Source organism: Crotalus tigris, unplaced genomic scaffold (genome assembly GCF_016545835.1).
Source record: "Crotalus tigris isolate CLP2741 ecotype Arizona unplaced genomic scaffold, ASM1654583v1 scf7180000020070.306587, whole genome shotgun sequence".
Classification (NCBI taxonomy): domain Eukaryota; kingdom Metazoa; phylum Chordata; class Lepidosauria; order Squamata; family Viperidae; genus Crotalus; species Crotalus tigris.
The window spans coordinates 45,409-61,547 of NW_024097844.1; the positions used below are offsets into that span (position 1 = coordinate 45,409).

Consider the following 16,139-nt stretch of genomic DNA (forward strand, 5'->3'; position numbering starts at 1 on the left):
TTGTGCACACATTTATGTATCTATATAAATAAATATTAAATGCAGGCATTCTTACTTACTGAACTACAGAATGGCGTAAACATCTTGCACTTTCTTTTGCATCATAAATAGTGGAGAAACGAAAATAAAACAACAGATAGATTAGAAGAGGACCTGTATATTCAGTTAGGAAAACCTGAAAAAAAACAAAAATAAAAAAGGAACAGAAAAAGATTGGTTAATATAACAAGAACAGTTAGATAAGGGCTATATTTCTGAGAAATGTTTTATAGCTCTTTAAGCAAAAGCCAAAAGATTTTGACACCTCCTTGCTCTAATCCTTGAAACCCCACAAAGTAGGGTAATCTAAATTTGCTCTTTCATTGTAGCCAGGTTTTACTTTGTCCCAAGCACTAGGCCAGCAGATGTATTAACAGCTTACTATGGGACAAATTAAAGTGCAAGGATTGATGGAGTAATCCACTTATTGCCCTCCTCAAAGTCAAATGGTGACTTTGATGCTAAATTTACCATGAATTCCCAAATAATGTCAGAAAGCCTCTGTACAATATTGACTCTCTAATAGGTTATCCAAATAAATCCCTCTCATCTGAGGGATTAGTAGATGCAGTATAGGAATTATGGTCTCTATTCAATTATTGATTTAGATATCTTGGTTGAAAACAACTTGTCCTATGATGCACCATTTCATCTAGTAAAAGTTTACAGATACAAGAGTTTAGTAGGCACAGTCAAAACACAATTTTTACATAAAAATATGCAGCAGTAATAATATTAATAGAAATTGATATTCACTTCAAATATCTTATTTGAATCAATCAGAGTTACAAGCATATAACAAGTTGTTGTTGCTAAGAAGAAAATTTGACAACTAAAAATATGACTTTAGAGCAAAGGATTTCAACTGCTCTTCCATGGAACAGTTATGTGCCACAAAAGATCTGCAGATATGCCATATCAGAAATCACAAGCAAATATCAGAAAGTGGTGTATAGCTGTGTAGCCAGATCTCCACTTCTGTGACATCACCAGGGACAGACTGCCTCCATTTCTGCTTGTAACTCCCAGCCACATGTGATGTCACAGAAGTCCAGGTTTGCGGTCCAAATGTCCTGCAAAAAAGCTGTGTATCTTGAGTTGAAAAGATTGAATACAATTGCTAAAAGGAATTAAATGTAGAATTTATCTAATGTAGAAAATTCCTTATTATATTTTGAATTAAACCAAGAATCTGAGTAACATTCAAATTTGTCTTCCAAAAGAGTTGAAGCTATAGCACTAAATTGTAGAAATCTGGAGAAGGAGGGAAAGAGGGAGGAAGGGAGAGAAATAGCAAGGAAGGAAGGAGGAAAAAGAAAGAAAGTAGAGATATAAAATAGCAGGGAGGGAGGGAAGAAAGGGAGGAAGGAGAGGAGGGAGGAATCCTTGCTTAATGTTCTTTTGATGATAAATGAGTAAAAATGTGAAAAATATCTAACATTTGGTTTAAATTTGAACTATGATACAGACAAAATTAAATTCAAAATGTCATTTGAATTTTTGGAGCACCAAAATTAGATTTGAAACCATTTAAAAATAAAGACCACATCAAGTTTCAGCAATCATTTATGGTAGAGGAGGATAAAAATGACTGCAAATGTTTTTTCTTTTTTATAATTTATATAAAAAGAATTGTATATAAAAGAATTATATAATTCTTTTTATATAAAAGGGTGAAGTTAATAGAGATGTTGAACTGTTTACAGATCTTAATTCTCCATTTTCAACTGAAGACTTTGGAGAGTTTGCCATAGTCAAATTTCAAAATATTTTTTCCCATGCCCCTTTTAAAGATAGTAAAGATGAGAATAGGAAAAAATAATATAATCAGAAGGCTGAAAATGAGCTTGGAAGTCTTCTAGTCTATTGCTGCTCAAGTTCTCTATCCTGGACAAAATGTTGTCCAGGTTATTCTTGAAAATCTCTAGCAGCCACAACTCCGGGAGGCAAGAAAATTAATTCTTCTCACTGTCAGGAAATTTCTCATTGCTTCTAGGTTGGATTTCTCTTTAATGAGAGATCAATGAGAAGCAACCCATTGCTTTTTGTCCTGCCCTCAAAGTGTTATGGGGAATAAGTCTACCCCTCAAATGACAGTCCCTCAAATAATGGAAGACAGTAACAACATCACCTCCAATCCTTCTCTTTGATATGCTAGACATATTTAGCTTCTCTGCACACTTTCTATACTCTCAGCATCTTTTTTTGTATAATTGTGACCAGAACACAGCATTCCAATTGTGGCCTCAATGTTGCAGTAAAAAGTAGTACCATCACTATCATTTAATGCTAATCATCTATTGATGCAACTTAAGACTATATTGGCCTTTTTGGCAGGACATCTGGCTCATATTTAAATGCTAATCCAATTTAGATCCCTGTCATAGTTACTTATTGCTCTCATTTTTTCAAAAATAAAAATATCTGCATCCTATATTATTTAATACTCTTGTCTTGGTTTCCTACCGTTGAAAGTATTGAAGCAGGTTGAATTTTTATGAAAGAGATCAAATCCAGCTGATACAAAATGTACTGAATGATAAGTATGCTTCTATAATATCATCTATTTATACATGACTGAGAGATAGAAGTAGGACAGGAATGTGTTGCTTGATTCCATGAATACCAGAGTGAATATTCAGTTCAGACTACAAACTTCATATGCCTGGGTGATTCATTCAGATTCATCCTACAGTGATAGTAATGACTCAGCATTTTTGGTTAGCAGTAAAAAAAATTTGGGGACAAATGGCTCTTGTGTTTTCAGAACTGGGAAAAGCTTTGTATGCTGGGTGAAACTAGATACCTAATGTACCTTTTTGTAACAAATGCATTGAACTACTGAAAGCTTAGTAAAAGATCTTTTGGCTGTGACATCTGGTCTAATATTTTTTTCCCCATGATCAATTTTTTGAAACATTCTTCCTAAGAAAATTCTGCAAAATCTGAAGCTTGATTCCCACTACGTATCATTTTAATTGATCTTAGTAAAACAAATTTTTTGCTATTTCATTTAGAATGGTCCATTCTTCATTTATCATATTCTATAATTCTTCTGAGATTACTGTTAGTGGCAATTTGATTTTAAACTTGATAATCTGTAAAAAATAAAAGCTACCTATTGGTGACCTGGTTAGAATGCTTCTGTAAAGAAAGCGGGTTATTTTTTAAATGTCTTCTTCATCTTGTCATATGATATTATATACATATACCCATAGTTACATGCATATGCATATTTATACATATACATATAGATATTATTTACATCTCAAACTTAGAAAATCACCATCATCCTCATAGAGTGATTCTGATCAGTCTACAAGTAAAATATGAAACAAATTCTATATATAAATTTTAAATTAGTGGTCAAACTAGATAAAATTCAAGTTCAAAATAAGAGGAGGATTTCAAGGTGCTAACTGGGGCCATGGTTGCATGCTTTTGTGAGCCTCAAGAGACATTTCTGAAGGGCCAAGAGAGTGGGGGTCCACTTCACCTCTGAGGAAGAATGTTTCAGGGGTCAGAGGCAATGGCAGAGAAGACTGGACCACACCAGTCAAAATTATCATGCCATATTATATATCATATTATATTTACATCCCATATTGAGATTGAAGGAGACACATACTGCCTATAGGAATGAGAAAAGGTTTTTTTTAAATATACATATACGTTGGCAAGTCAATAGAACTTTTCACAAATTAATAATTCCATGGACATTAAAAAGATTAATTCAACATTCCAATAAACTGCATTTTCACATGGTATCACCTAACATGGCAGTAGCTTAACTTTGAATCCATTCATTCATACAGATATGTGCCATTTACCACAATGCTCTTTTCTTAATTTATGAAATCAGAGTCCATGCCTAATCTCACCTGTGGGTTTTTTTGTTTGTTTGTTTTGGTTTTTTTGAGAATCAGGCAAGTCTGTTCAACTTTCAGCTTGAAAATTATTATAAATAATAATAATTATTTATAAAGTATTTATAAAGTTAATTATCATTTTAAAGATATTTTGACATGTTTGGGGTTTTGCTTTTTATTTTGTTAATATGTATGTAATATATTCATAAGATGACTATTCTTTTCTTTGATTCCTTTTATATTTTGTTATTTATTTTAAACCGGTTTCTTTAATAGTTATATTACCATTTGCCCATAAAATATTATTTTGTTACAAACTACTCAGTAATCACAAGAAAGATCAGGATATCGCAGATGGTTGATGAAAAAATATCTCAAAGGTGCTTTTTCAAAAGGAGAAACTTCTTGGATAAGAAGCGAAACATCTTCCTCAAGGAAAAAACAGTCCAGTTGCCTTTTGAAAAACCACCTTTGAAACAACATAGAAGAAAAGATATTATGCCTATTTAGTTCATTGTGAAAGTCATTTCTGATTTGTACATCTGATTTTTTTAGCCATAAGAAGTTAATTGCTGAAGTCTACTTCTTGAAAGGTCTTGTGATAAGCCAGGTTCTTTTATTAAAAATTCTCTCACAATCACGTAAGTTATTAAGTCAGTGTTTCTCAATCTTGGAAACTTTAAGATGGGTGGACTTCAACTCCCAGAATTCCCTAGCCAGTATGGTAGGGAAGTGAGACTATTTAAATTTAAATAGTGAGACTATTTAAGGAGAATCTGCCCCTTAGTTTTCTAAGGACATTGTTTTTCTATATTCCTTGGCTTTAGGTTCTAAATTAAGGTGCATCTTTTAGTGACAAACAGATCTAGATTGAGTAGGCCAAACTAGCAAGTAAATAAATTGCTTGTCTAAACAAATGTAAAGAATTAGTTAAATTCTAGTCTAGTCTAATCTAGTCCAGGCTTAGACACAAAGCCAGTTGGGTAACTTTAGCTCTAGGAAGAAGGCAATGGCAAGCTATTTCTTGGGGGTGGGGCTTGCCAAAAAAAACAATAGGGATATGTCCAGGCTATCTCTGAGACATGATTGAACAAAAGGAAAAAAAACAATAAAAGAAGAATCAAGCAGCTATGAGCTGTTTTAGAACTGAATTATATGGCTGTGTATATCGGTGCTTCTAGAAAACTTATACTTACTGTTATCCAGCTCACTTGCTGTCCCATGTCTGTGAAATACAGTGTAATAATAGAAGATGCTGCAAGACTCTTTATATTAACAGAATCTTTTAAATAGGGCCCATCTGTTAAAAAAGAAAGCAAGAACAGGAGACATATAATTATATCTTGCACAATATTTCCCTGTTAACATGTATGAGCAGAAAGAAATTCTGATAAAAAAGCCTAACAAATGAAATACTATGTTTGCTTTTCTATGGTACCAAATGAAATTGTCAAATAACATATGTACCTGCAATCCCTAAACCACTACTGAATGCAAGCATGGGGATATAGTAATTGTGTATCAGGGATAAGGTATGTACTTGAGTGCCTTTTAATAAGCTATAGTATTTTCTGACTGTTTCTGCAGAATACAAATGTAACCTGAGCAATAACTTAGTGCAGCAGTTTTCTGTAACTTTAACAGAAGGAAGGATTATTAAAAGAAGAGATGGTGGAATTGTAGGAGAAAGTTGGTCAAACAAAACCACCTATTTTCTAATTAGTTACATACCATCAGGGAGAGCATCAAAAATCAATATGCTAGGAAGACAAAAGCAACCAGGGAAAGCAAGAGATAAAGAAATACAAAGAAGAAATTCCTAACTTGTTGTCTATACTATCGCTAGTCTTTATTGTCAGTAGGCTGAGAGGTGCTATAGAGTCAATGCAACCGAAGTCACCCTGGTAACAGTTTCAACCTGGATAATAACTCTGGGGAACTACTGTAGCCCAAATTTTCTTCCTTCTTTTTGTCTCTCTGGACATGTTTTTTTGTGTACATATATGGCAAAGAATCTGCTGAACTGTGAATGCCCTATACTGACTGTGTGGGTTTCCTCAACTCTTACTTATCTTATGGTTTCTAATACTTTCTGTCTGGTGTTTTATTTTCCTAGTTTGACTGTAGTTATATATACATCTTCTCTCAGGAAGTCTTTTCACATAATTCCAATTTGCTAATTTCAGCAAGAAAATTGGCAGAGTGATATGTTTCACATTTGTACAAACAGCTAGGAGGGAATGATCACCATAAACATGGAATATACTTATATAGATCAGTCGGAAGGATATGCATTCTGTTTGATCAGCCTGGTTTGCATTTACAGAACACTTTGACAAAGAATGAATAATGAAGAGGTGAATTAGAATCCTTTATGTGTTCCTTCACACCTCCCCCATTATCAAAGTATTTGAGGTTCCTATGGAAACCCCAAGAGGGAATCCCAACTCTTTTTCAACATTCCAATTGACCATCCATCAGTTAAAAGAGGTAGACAACTGTTTATAAACTCTTGCCGATATTAGTGAAAAGAATATGTTGCTAAACTCTTTTTCTTGATTCATTGTTAGACAATTGAATGCGAGGAATGTTTTTATTATGATGGTGACAAATATAAATATCTAGGAACAAATGCTTAATAAAGTGCTCCCATATCCTGAAAATTAAAAGACTTCCAAGGTTCCTTCCAACCCTGTCATTCTATATTCTATGTACAAACATTCCAATGATTCACTTTTTAGAATTGCATTTTCTGTACTGTACAAAAGATATTTATGTACTTAGAATTTCCAATAGAAAATATGTGTATCTAAATCTATGCAGTATGTAGTAATGTAGGAAATGAATTATTTCTCAGGGAAAGGAGATTTTAAAATATAGTGATAGGAAAATGAATACTTACTACGTTCTAGTCGCAGGCCTATGCGAGATGGGTACCATTGTGGACCTGTTCTCAAATAAATGAAAAAAATACTTTACTCTCAGGCCTTTGTTAAAGAATAATATTCCTATTACTTTGCCACACCAGTCTGAAGTTTATTGCTTCAGTACTATTGCTTTATAGTATGACAGGATACTTGAATAATCAATAAATTATCACTGTTTATTATTTTATGAAGAATCCAGAAATTTAGATTTGCTTTGGAGACCAACTGCTAACTGAATTTTGCTATTTTGATGTTCTTACAAATTGTTGCTAGTACTGCACAGAAAATTGAGATAGAAGCAATGCATGAAGTGGATGATAAGCTTTGTGTTGTGGATAATTTGAACCATGTCAATATATTTAAAACTATTAATTTGAATTAACATCAAACCTATAAAGTTATTTGCTTTTATCATGATGAATTACCAATAAAAAGTCACCCTGATATTTAACCAGTTCAATAAGAAATTATATCTTTTTGATCATAAAAAATTAAGATAAAAATGCATGTCACTATCTAAACATGTAAAATATGCTACGTCAAAATATCTTCAGAATTTTGAATCGCTTACCAAAATTCCAGATTTCATCTCTTATCAAAAGTATTCCAAATCTGAAATTTTGAGAGTTGTTTCAAAAACATAAAGTACAATAAGAAAAATATTTGTTGCTCAATTTGCAATCATTGCTATTCCATAGAAAGAATACAGTCCCCCAACTAGCTCTAGAAAAAGTGCATCAAAAGCTGAAACTTACTGGAATGGTCAATTGCTAGTGGAGGAGTTATAAGGACAAAATGAGGAAAGCAACATTGTACTTTCACAGTGCAGACCCTGCTCCATAAAAAATGGAACTTTCAAAATGATGATCAATGTGAGGGTTTTCTGTTTTACTTTCTATTGTTTGGCTACTTATGTGTTGTTTTGTTGTTGTTATTGTTTAAAGACAGGAGAGGAGGAAGAGAAGGGCTGACAGTAACAAGGGTAGATTTGGAAAACATTTACATCCAACATATTGGAAATCCAATAATTTTGAATTAAACTTGATTCAGAATTAATAAATGCTAGCATGTGTTTGTGTCACTATTTTTCTGTATAAGATATAAACTCCCTTGGGGCAGTTCTTAATGAGAGCTAGAGAAAATTAATGACCGCATCTATTAGACAATATTTTGGGGTGGATAGAAATTGAATATTGCTAATTTGGACCTTATATTTCAGTGGTGGCAAACCTATGGCACGGGTGCCAGAGGCGGCACTCGGAGCCCTCTCTGTGGGCACATGTCCCGTTATCCCAGTCTCGCCTCCCCCGCAACCCCCTCCTCTCCAGCAGCCCCCCTGAAGGAGAGTCACCCCTGAGCGTGGCCCATGCAGAGCAGCGCAGCCAAGGACAGGGCAGCCAGGCAGCATAGACAAGGCTCTGCCCTCACACCCCATTGTGCACAGCTGATGCTGCAGAGTGTGGGCAGAGGACATGACCGCCATAGTGCTGCTGGGCTGCCTGAGCAATCTGCGGTGGGCCCTGGAGGCGATGAGTGGCCCTGTGGGCAGGCAGAGCAGAGGATGGGGGTGGGGCGGGGGTGGAGCAGGGGGTGGAGCAGAGGCGGGTCCAGTTTTGGGGCATTCAGTCACTAAAAGGTTCGCCATCACTGTTATATTTCATACTATCTCAAAATATGTCAACTGAAATTTAAATGAGAGATGAAAGGATGTTCTCCAGAACAGAAACTTTAATACTATGCTTCGTTGTCAGTGAAAGCAGACACATTCTCTGAAAGTAAAATAGATCTAGAAATGTCAAGTCCTGGTTGGATTGTCTGGAAATAGCAACTGTCATAATAAATGTCCTTTAAGACAGATATGAATCTAGTGCCTGAGAAGTCTCAAGAACACTTCTGAATTACTGCAAAACAGATAATGATATCACTTGGCAACCCTGTATTTCTTTGTTACGCAAACTTGAAAATATTCCCGGAAATGAGCTAAACCATCTGGAGGAGTTTGTCTTTCTGATTTCTAATGCACAAGCCTAACAACTTAAGAAAATGAAGTAAGCTTTAAGTTCATTGATTTTAATATGGGAGGGTTACACTTCAAAATAAACTTGGAATGAAATCAGTAAAATTGATGAGATGTATTTCACTGACTGAATTGTCTTTCTTTATTTGCCATGGTAAAAATTGACCAATATTCATAAGAGATCAATAAATATTAATACAAAGATATCACTAAATTCATATATTAAAGCATAGGGAAATAATTTGGTGATTCATCATTAACAAATGATTTATTGGCTTTACACTTTGCATTAACATGTAATAGTTTTGTCTAGCTTGGCTTTTATAAGTTATTGCAACTTATCCATTATAGCATTGAATGTGAATCCCTATCATTGGGATTCTTTTTATTAAGGTTAAATACAGTAATGCTTTTAATCCTAATTGGTGGCTTAATAATTAAAGATGGTGCTCATTTCAACTAAGAATTAAATCACAAGTCTTTTTATGCTGAATTTGAATCCATTGTTATAACATGGAATAAGAAAACTTCTTAAGGAACATATTTCCCATGAAGAATGAATGCATTTCTTTCTCTATAAAAAAACTGAAATTTTGTCATTAATTACAAGCAGGTGAAATATGGTAATTTGACATGCTAGATTAGTGGTTCTCAACCTTTTTAATGCCGCGACCCCCAACCGGTTGTAAGTCGAGGACTACTCAACCGGTCGTAAGTTGAGGACTACTCAACTGGTGCAGCACCGTTTGCAGAATGGGACTTTTGGCGGGCTCAGCAGGGCAGAGACAGCCTGGACAATTCCTGTTGGGTTTTGAAAGCCAATAGAATTAGACTCTATTCAAGAGAGTCTATTCTATTGGCTTTCAAAAGCCAATAGAATAAAAGAGTAGCACAGCTAAGGAAAAGGGGGAAAAAATGGCAGACTGCGTTGTTTGGTGACCCCCGTGAAATGGTCATTCGACCCCAAATGGGGTCCCGACCCACAGGTTGAGAACCACTGTGCTAGATGAGATCTAGTTGCAATTCTTCTTGGTGGCAATAGTTTTAGGAAGAGGCCCTTCCCAACCTAAAATCTTCCTCTGGAATTGTCAGTAATTAAAGATAGGGCTTTGGGAGTTAGACAGCCTGGACTCTGAACTCTGTGTGATCCAAAATTGCCTTTTCTGAAACAATCTCACAAACAAATTACACAACTGCATTTAAAGCAAACTGGGAAATTATTCAGCTCATTTGTCTAAGGCAGCATTTCTCAAATTTGACAAACTTAAGATATGTAGCCTTCAATTTCCAGAAATTCCCTAGGTAGCCATTGCCAAATTTGAAAACACTTTTGGTCTAAGGGAAGACTGTTAATCAACTAATTTTTAATTAGTTGACAAAAATGTCATATCTGTCCTAATGCTTATGCAAAAAAACAAAACAAAACCTCAGGGAAGATCCCAGAAAGGATGAATAAAACTGGGAACTGAGTAAAGCTGCAAGCATCAGTTTATGGTTAATCTAGGCAGCAAATCTCTTGGAACTATACATTGAATTATACCTTCTACAACAGGGGTACCCAACCCCCAGTCTGTGGACCAGTAGAGGGCTGTGGCATACCAGCAATTGGTCCGCACAAACAAGGAAAGCCCCATCCACAAGATGCAGGCAGCACACAAAGCCACGCTCCCTCTGGTCCATGGAAAAAACTCTCTCCACATAACCAGTCCCTGACGCCCAAAAGATTGGGATCTTCTGTTCTACAATATCCTTTTTTTAAAAAGGAAGATTATCAGCATACCACAATATGGTGGCAAACGTATTGATCAAGTAATGAGCCTGTCCATATATCAATTCAGAGAATATTAAAAATAAAATTTATGTTTTATGAAAAAAATGCATTTTAATTCGGCTCTTGCTCTTTCTACCCCTGATAATAGCTTCATCTCAGGTAACAGAGACATGCTGCACTAATAACATGCATGAAGTGTTAGTGAAGGGAGGGGCTAAGCATTTTAACTCTGCAATCACATGTCATTGGATTCTTCAGTCTCTGCCAATAATTATAATTTCCAAAGATGTAGCCTCAGCAGTCTAAGCAGAAAGGGAATGATCATGGACATAGAGTGTGAACAATTTAATCAGGAATGAGATAGAAAAGGAGGGAAGAAGAAATAGAAGTAGATAAGTATGAAAGAATGAAAGATAATGGGCAAACAAAGAGTTCTCCGTACTGCAACATTACTTTGGAAGGAGCTGTTTCTTATCAACAGGAATATATCCAACTACAAATCAGATTTGGAGAGGTAAGTGCTTTTAGAATTCAAGCGTTATATTTTCCACAGTATTGGAAGAGCAGTTGTACGTAGTTTATTTTCAACACTGCTGACTAACTTATCTTTACCAATATAATTAAAAGTGTGCAAATTCCACCACCACCACCAAAAGTAAATAATATAATCCAATATCTTTACACTAGCACTCTCTGAAGCATGCTCAGTCTGCAAATATTCTACCTATATAGTTTGCTCTAACCCTCTGATGAATTTGGTCCAAATAAATAGTAAGATAGTAATTTAATTTAAATTTAAATAAGGTCTTTACATTTAATGACTAAATAAAAAATTAGATGCTTACATATTTTGTGAAACTTATGTTTTACATCAAGAAGTGTTGATGATGGTGGCATCTGAAAAAAATGGGACAAAGGTAAAAATTTGTGTTTGTTTATACATGCATGCACCTCTATATATGTATGTGTGTTTGTGTGTGTGTGTGTGTGTGTGTGTATGTAGGTCTTTGGTTATTCAGGTTTTCTCCCGCGTAAAATTGGAAGTGTCTTGGCGACGTTTCGACGAAGTCCCATTCGTCATCTTCAGGCTGGTGTTTTCAGCTTCGTGCTTCGAGGAGCACGAAGCTGAAAACTTGAATATATATATATATATTCAAAATACAGCATTCAGACACAAGGTGCACAAAAGCCTGTTTAGTTTGGTTTGAGCAATTTCACATGCAGCAGACAATCTATAACACTTTTAGGGCCTTTTTCAGTTACAAATATTTAAATATTTGTTAAATATTCTGTTAAAGTGGGGCAAATTAATTAGATTGAACCAATTTTATTATTATTTCAGAATGAAGGTTTTTTCATAGTGTATTCATCTGTTCACTAATACCATAATTTCACTAATATCATAAAATATGTTTAAATGTGTTTTATTAAAATGTCACCTTGACAGTCACTTAGGTTCCAATCGCAATGAATATAGACAAATGCCTAAGACATGATGAAATCTAAATGTCCTCAACACAGAAAAACACTGACTTGATTTTATGTTGATTCAGTAATTAAACTCAACTAGTATTTTAATACTCCTTGCTTCCAGGTCTTGAGATAAAGGAAAAATGGACAAATAAATTAAAAATTGACATTTAAGACATTACAGTAGCCCCTGATAAGAGCAAATGCACATACCCAATACTCATACAGCATTTGCTGATAGATAAATGTTCTGTGTACAAATAAGTGTTATAATAGAGGACCAAAGTAGATTTAAAAGAGCTAATAATCCAGATCTAGATCTTAACATAGGGAAATAGGAACTTTAATACTTGGTCTTCTGCTTCAAAATATATTGGGATCTTTTTTTGAAAGCATTTGGTCCACTATACAACTATATCTAATCATGTAGCTTTCATATCTAATACATACACACACATACACACATACACAAACACACACACAAATTTTATTATTAGACATTACCCTCACTCATGTTTATAGGCTTCATAAAAGAAAATGAGCAGTGTTTAAAAATATAATAACTCCCAAGGAGAATTACTTGAGATAATAAAATAATTTTCCCATTGAAATTCTCTAGGCAAATCATCCTGTTAATCTTTGCAAACTGGAAATAGTAATTCTAAGTGCCTTATACATTTGTTGCTGTAAGGATTTATAACACTTCTGAACATTTTACAATATAGTGCAAATTTGCTTTTCTGTATCAGAAATATTACAACATATGAAATGTTTATGAAATGCTTTTTGTATAAACATGGGTATGATAGAATATCTCAGTTATATTCTAGAACTCAAATTTATAATACTTAAGCTATCAGAAGAGCAAATGTTAAATAGAATTGGATATAAAATGTTAGCACTACATAGCAAAAAATAATATTATGCAAATATTACTTATTTAAAAGGATTGCCTAAACATTGTAAGCACTGTATGTCAAAATCTAAATGAAAGTTCTTTTGTTCAGTCTTTTAAGAACTAGTGAGCTGCTGCAGATGGTATCCTGTAATGTTTAAATAATGGAAATCAAGCCAGAAAAAACTCCTATCTGTAGACACTTAATTTGGAGGGCTGGGCACAGTAGGAATCATTCAGCAACATTTTGGTCAATTTCAAAAGCAAGGTCATACATTCATATTTGTTTGATTCACAATCCTATCTAAAATTATAGTGGATCATTAAAGTGAATTTTCATCAAAGCTATATTATAGTCTGCCTTATTTAACAGAAAATGTTTAAAAAAACCACTGCAACATAAATCTCACCTATTGGTACTATTTGATTCTGTTAGTGAATCAGCAGAAAAATTAGAAATATTTTTGAGGAGAAAAATCACTAAGCCAATGCAAAGATTAAAATAAAATACTACAAAATACTGTTTTTTTTTTTTTTTAAAAAGGTATGTACTCTGCAATGTGTTGCTAAAAGCACTCCTAAAAACTTACCTTATCCACTACACAGATCTGCTTTTTGCTGTGGGCATCAAGAATCTCCACTTCAACATAAGTGATTTTTGAATGTCTAAGAACTGGCAGTGGTCTTAGGTGGCCAGCAGAAAGTACAAGTTGGGATAAGTTGAAAAAACTTCTCATGCCATTATAAGGTGTAGGCAATGCTGATCCCTGGATGGCAAGATCTTTCTTATGCTCAAGAGTGCTGGGTTTGTGTCTCCTGAACATGACTGCATGAAATATACGGGCCTGTCATGTCAACACTGGACACCTATAATGGGTGATCTGTTGTCCCTGCATCAGTTAAATACAAACACTGGCTGATGAAAGGTCAAGTGGCATTCCATTTAAAGAGTCTAAGTTTATATGGCAGGATTGGAAACAATGGCTTTCTAATCCATTACTATATTTAGCTGGCTATTGTGATATTCTCTACTACTGTTTTTATTTTAAACAGTGTTTGAAATAACACACCCTGTTCAGTTTCTTATCATGCTTCCTAATTATTACAATCCTATCCCTTTTTAGAAAAACAGTCCAAGAGCTATAAAGGAATCAGAACTGATATACAATAGAATACATTATTATATGTAGAAGCTGGGAATACAAATAAATCCAGTTTTAAAAATGCAAGTCAAATGTCACATGGGAGTTGTTTCTTAATATAGAGCATGTCTGTACCAAGATTGTAATGCCAATCAAACAATCAAACACTGTCAGATGTCTGTTTTATATTGTCAAGTAATCCATGAAGCTAAAAATATGCTTGTGTAGGTAAATGACCTTCCATTCAATTGCATCATATTGTCATCTGATGCCAAAAGCAAAAAAAACCCTTATCCATATTATAGGAGTCAAAGTACACATACACACACTTTATACAAATACTCTATTCAAATTTCAGTACAAACTTCATTGTTGAATCTCTGGCTTGGGATAAACCAGCATAAAAATAGTAGAAATAGTGCTTCTATTTGTTGGCATCAAAGCTTGAATAAATACATTTTTCAGAGCAGAATTCATTTCTTCATATGTGTCATATAGTATCAGGGACATACTATATTCTAAATCAATTCTGGTTCCATCATTGCATGTTCATACTGAAAGCATAAGTTTACAGCAATTAACAGAAGAATTTATACTTGACTGAGAAACAATAATATTCTGCATGAATTCATAAAACTTAGAATGATGTACTTACCTGGTAAGTTTAAGCAGTAGGTGAAATACTGCAGCATGATTCCTATCCAAACTGAAGCATGCGTGCTCTTGATTATGTAGCAATCAGAACTATTTTTTTCTTCTTGATATGGTTATTGTTCCAGGCAGAAGCGGAAAAGATGAGGAAAAAACAAAGGCTGAAGGACTTTGATGTTGTAGACTAGGGGTGTCAAATTGCTGGCCTGCGGGGTGGATGCATCATAGTGAAACCATGCCCATCCCATTACCAGCAATGGCAAAAAAGTCACGATATGTCGCGACATATCACGTGACGTTGCAAGTTTGTCACCCTGACCCATAACCCCAATAGTAACGAAGAAAGTAGTGAAAAATTAAAAGCGAAGGAAAAACCCTGCCTATGCTCTTCCAGTGCAAAGCCACCACATCCCCATTTTATGATGTAGATTTCAGTAGCAGTAGGTGAGGATAAATATTAGAAAGATTGGGAGCATTTGAGCTGGTAACTCACATCATTTTGGGAGCTATAGAAAGAAACTTCTGCCCAGAGAATAGGAAGCAGGCAATTGTGACTTCATAGAGAATAAAGGAAGGAAGAAAAGGGGACATGGTCATAAACATTGATCTACTCATTTGTAAAATCACTCTGGGATTTCTCTAGATTTTGTTTCTGCTAAACCATGCCCACCTAAAATATTTTGATAATTTGATTAAAAGAAGATAGTTTTTCTCTTTTGTGCATACTCCTGATTAATGTATTGCATATTATACTTGACTTACATTTAAAATTGGTCTTCCATGAGATTTAAAACTTAATCTGCATAGATTCTGCATTTTGTTATTCTGCAGTCAGCACATTCACATCAAACTAACAGAAATATAACTACAGTTTTAAAATCTGTAATTTCTCAAATGTGGAAATTCTTCAAGGTGTATCCCTAATCTCTGTGTGTTTGATTGACTCATAAATCTTTCTTAAAATATGTTGTCTTTTTTACTATACAGGTAATCCCCGAGTTACGAGTGTTCACTTAACGCTCGTTCAAAGTTACTTGAGCTTACGAGCAAGTCCCGAAGTTATGAATATTGCAGCACTATGACAGTTGTTCACCCTTACAAATAATAATAATAATAATAATAATAATAATAATAATAATAATAATAATAATGTTGGAAGGGATTCTTGGAGGTCATCAAGTCCAGCCCCCTGCTCAGGCAGGTTACCCTATACCATTTCGGACAAATGGCTGTCCAGTTTCTTCTTAAAAACTTCCAGTGTTGGAGCATTCACCACTTCTGGAGGCAGGTTGTTCCATTGGTTAATTGTTCTAACTGTCAGGAAGTTTTTCCTTAGTTCTAGGTTGCTTCTCTTTTTG

The 16,139-nt window shown here is 34.5% G+C and overlaps 1 protein-coding gene across 2 annotated transcripts in view; it reads right to left on the reverse strand.

Moving 5' to 3' along the window:
• TECRL (trans-2,3-enoyl-CoA reductase like) overlaps window positions 1–15,983 on the reverse strand; it is a 51,124-nt gene extending 35,141 nt beyond the window's left edge. The window contains exons 1-6 of one of the 2 annotated variants that reach the window (XM_039365401.1): window positions 14,786–15,983; window positions 13,579–14,684; window positions 11,469–11,520; window positions 6,811–6,855; window positions 5,105–5,208; window positions 60–175 (exon numbers count right to left, since the gene is read on the reverse strand). In XM_039365401.1, the coding sequence (XP_039221335.1) occupies window positions 60–175; window positions 5,105–5,208; window positions 6,811–6,855; window positions 11,469–11,520; window positions 13,579–13,812 (551 nt within the window). In that variant the 5' untranslated portion in view covers window positions 13,813–14,684; window positions 14,786–15,983. Of the gene's footprint in view, window positions 1–59; window positions 176–5,104; window positions 5,209–6,810; window positions 6,856–11,468; window positions 11,521–13,578; window positions 14,747–14,785 lie in introns of those variants that run through there. The other variant, XM_039365400.1, reaches the window with a different exon arrangement.
• Window positions 15,984–16,139: the final 156 nt, after the last annotated feature.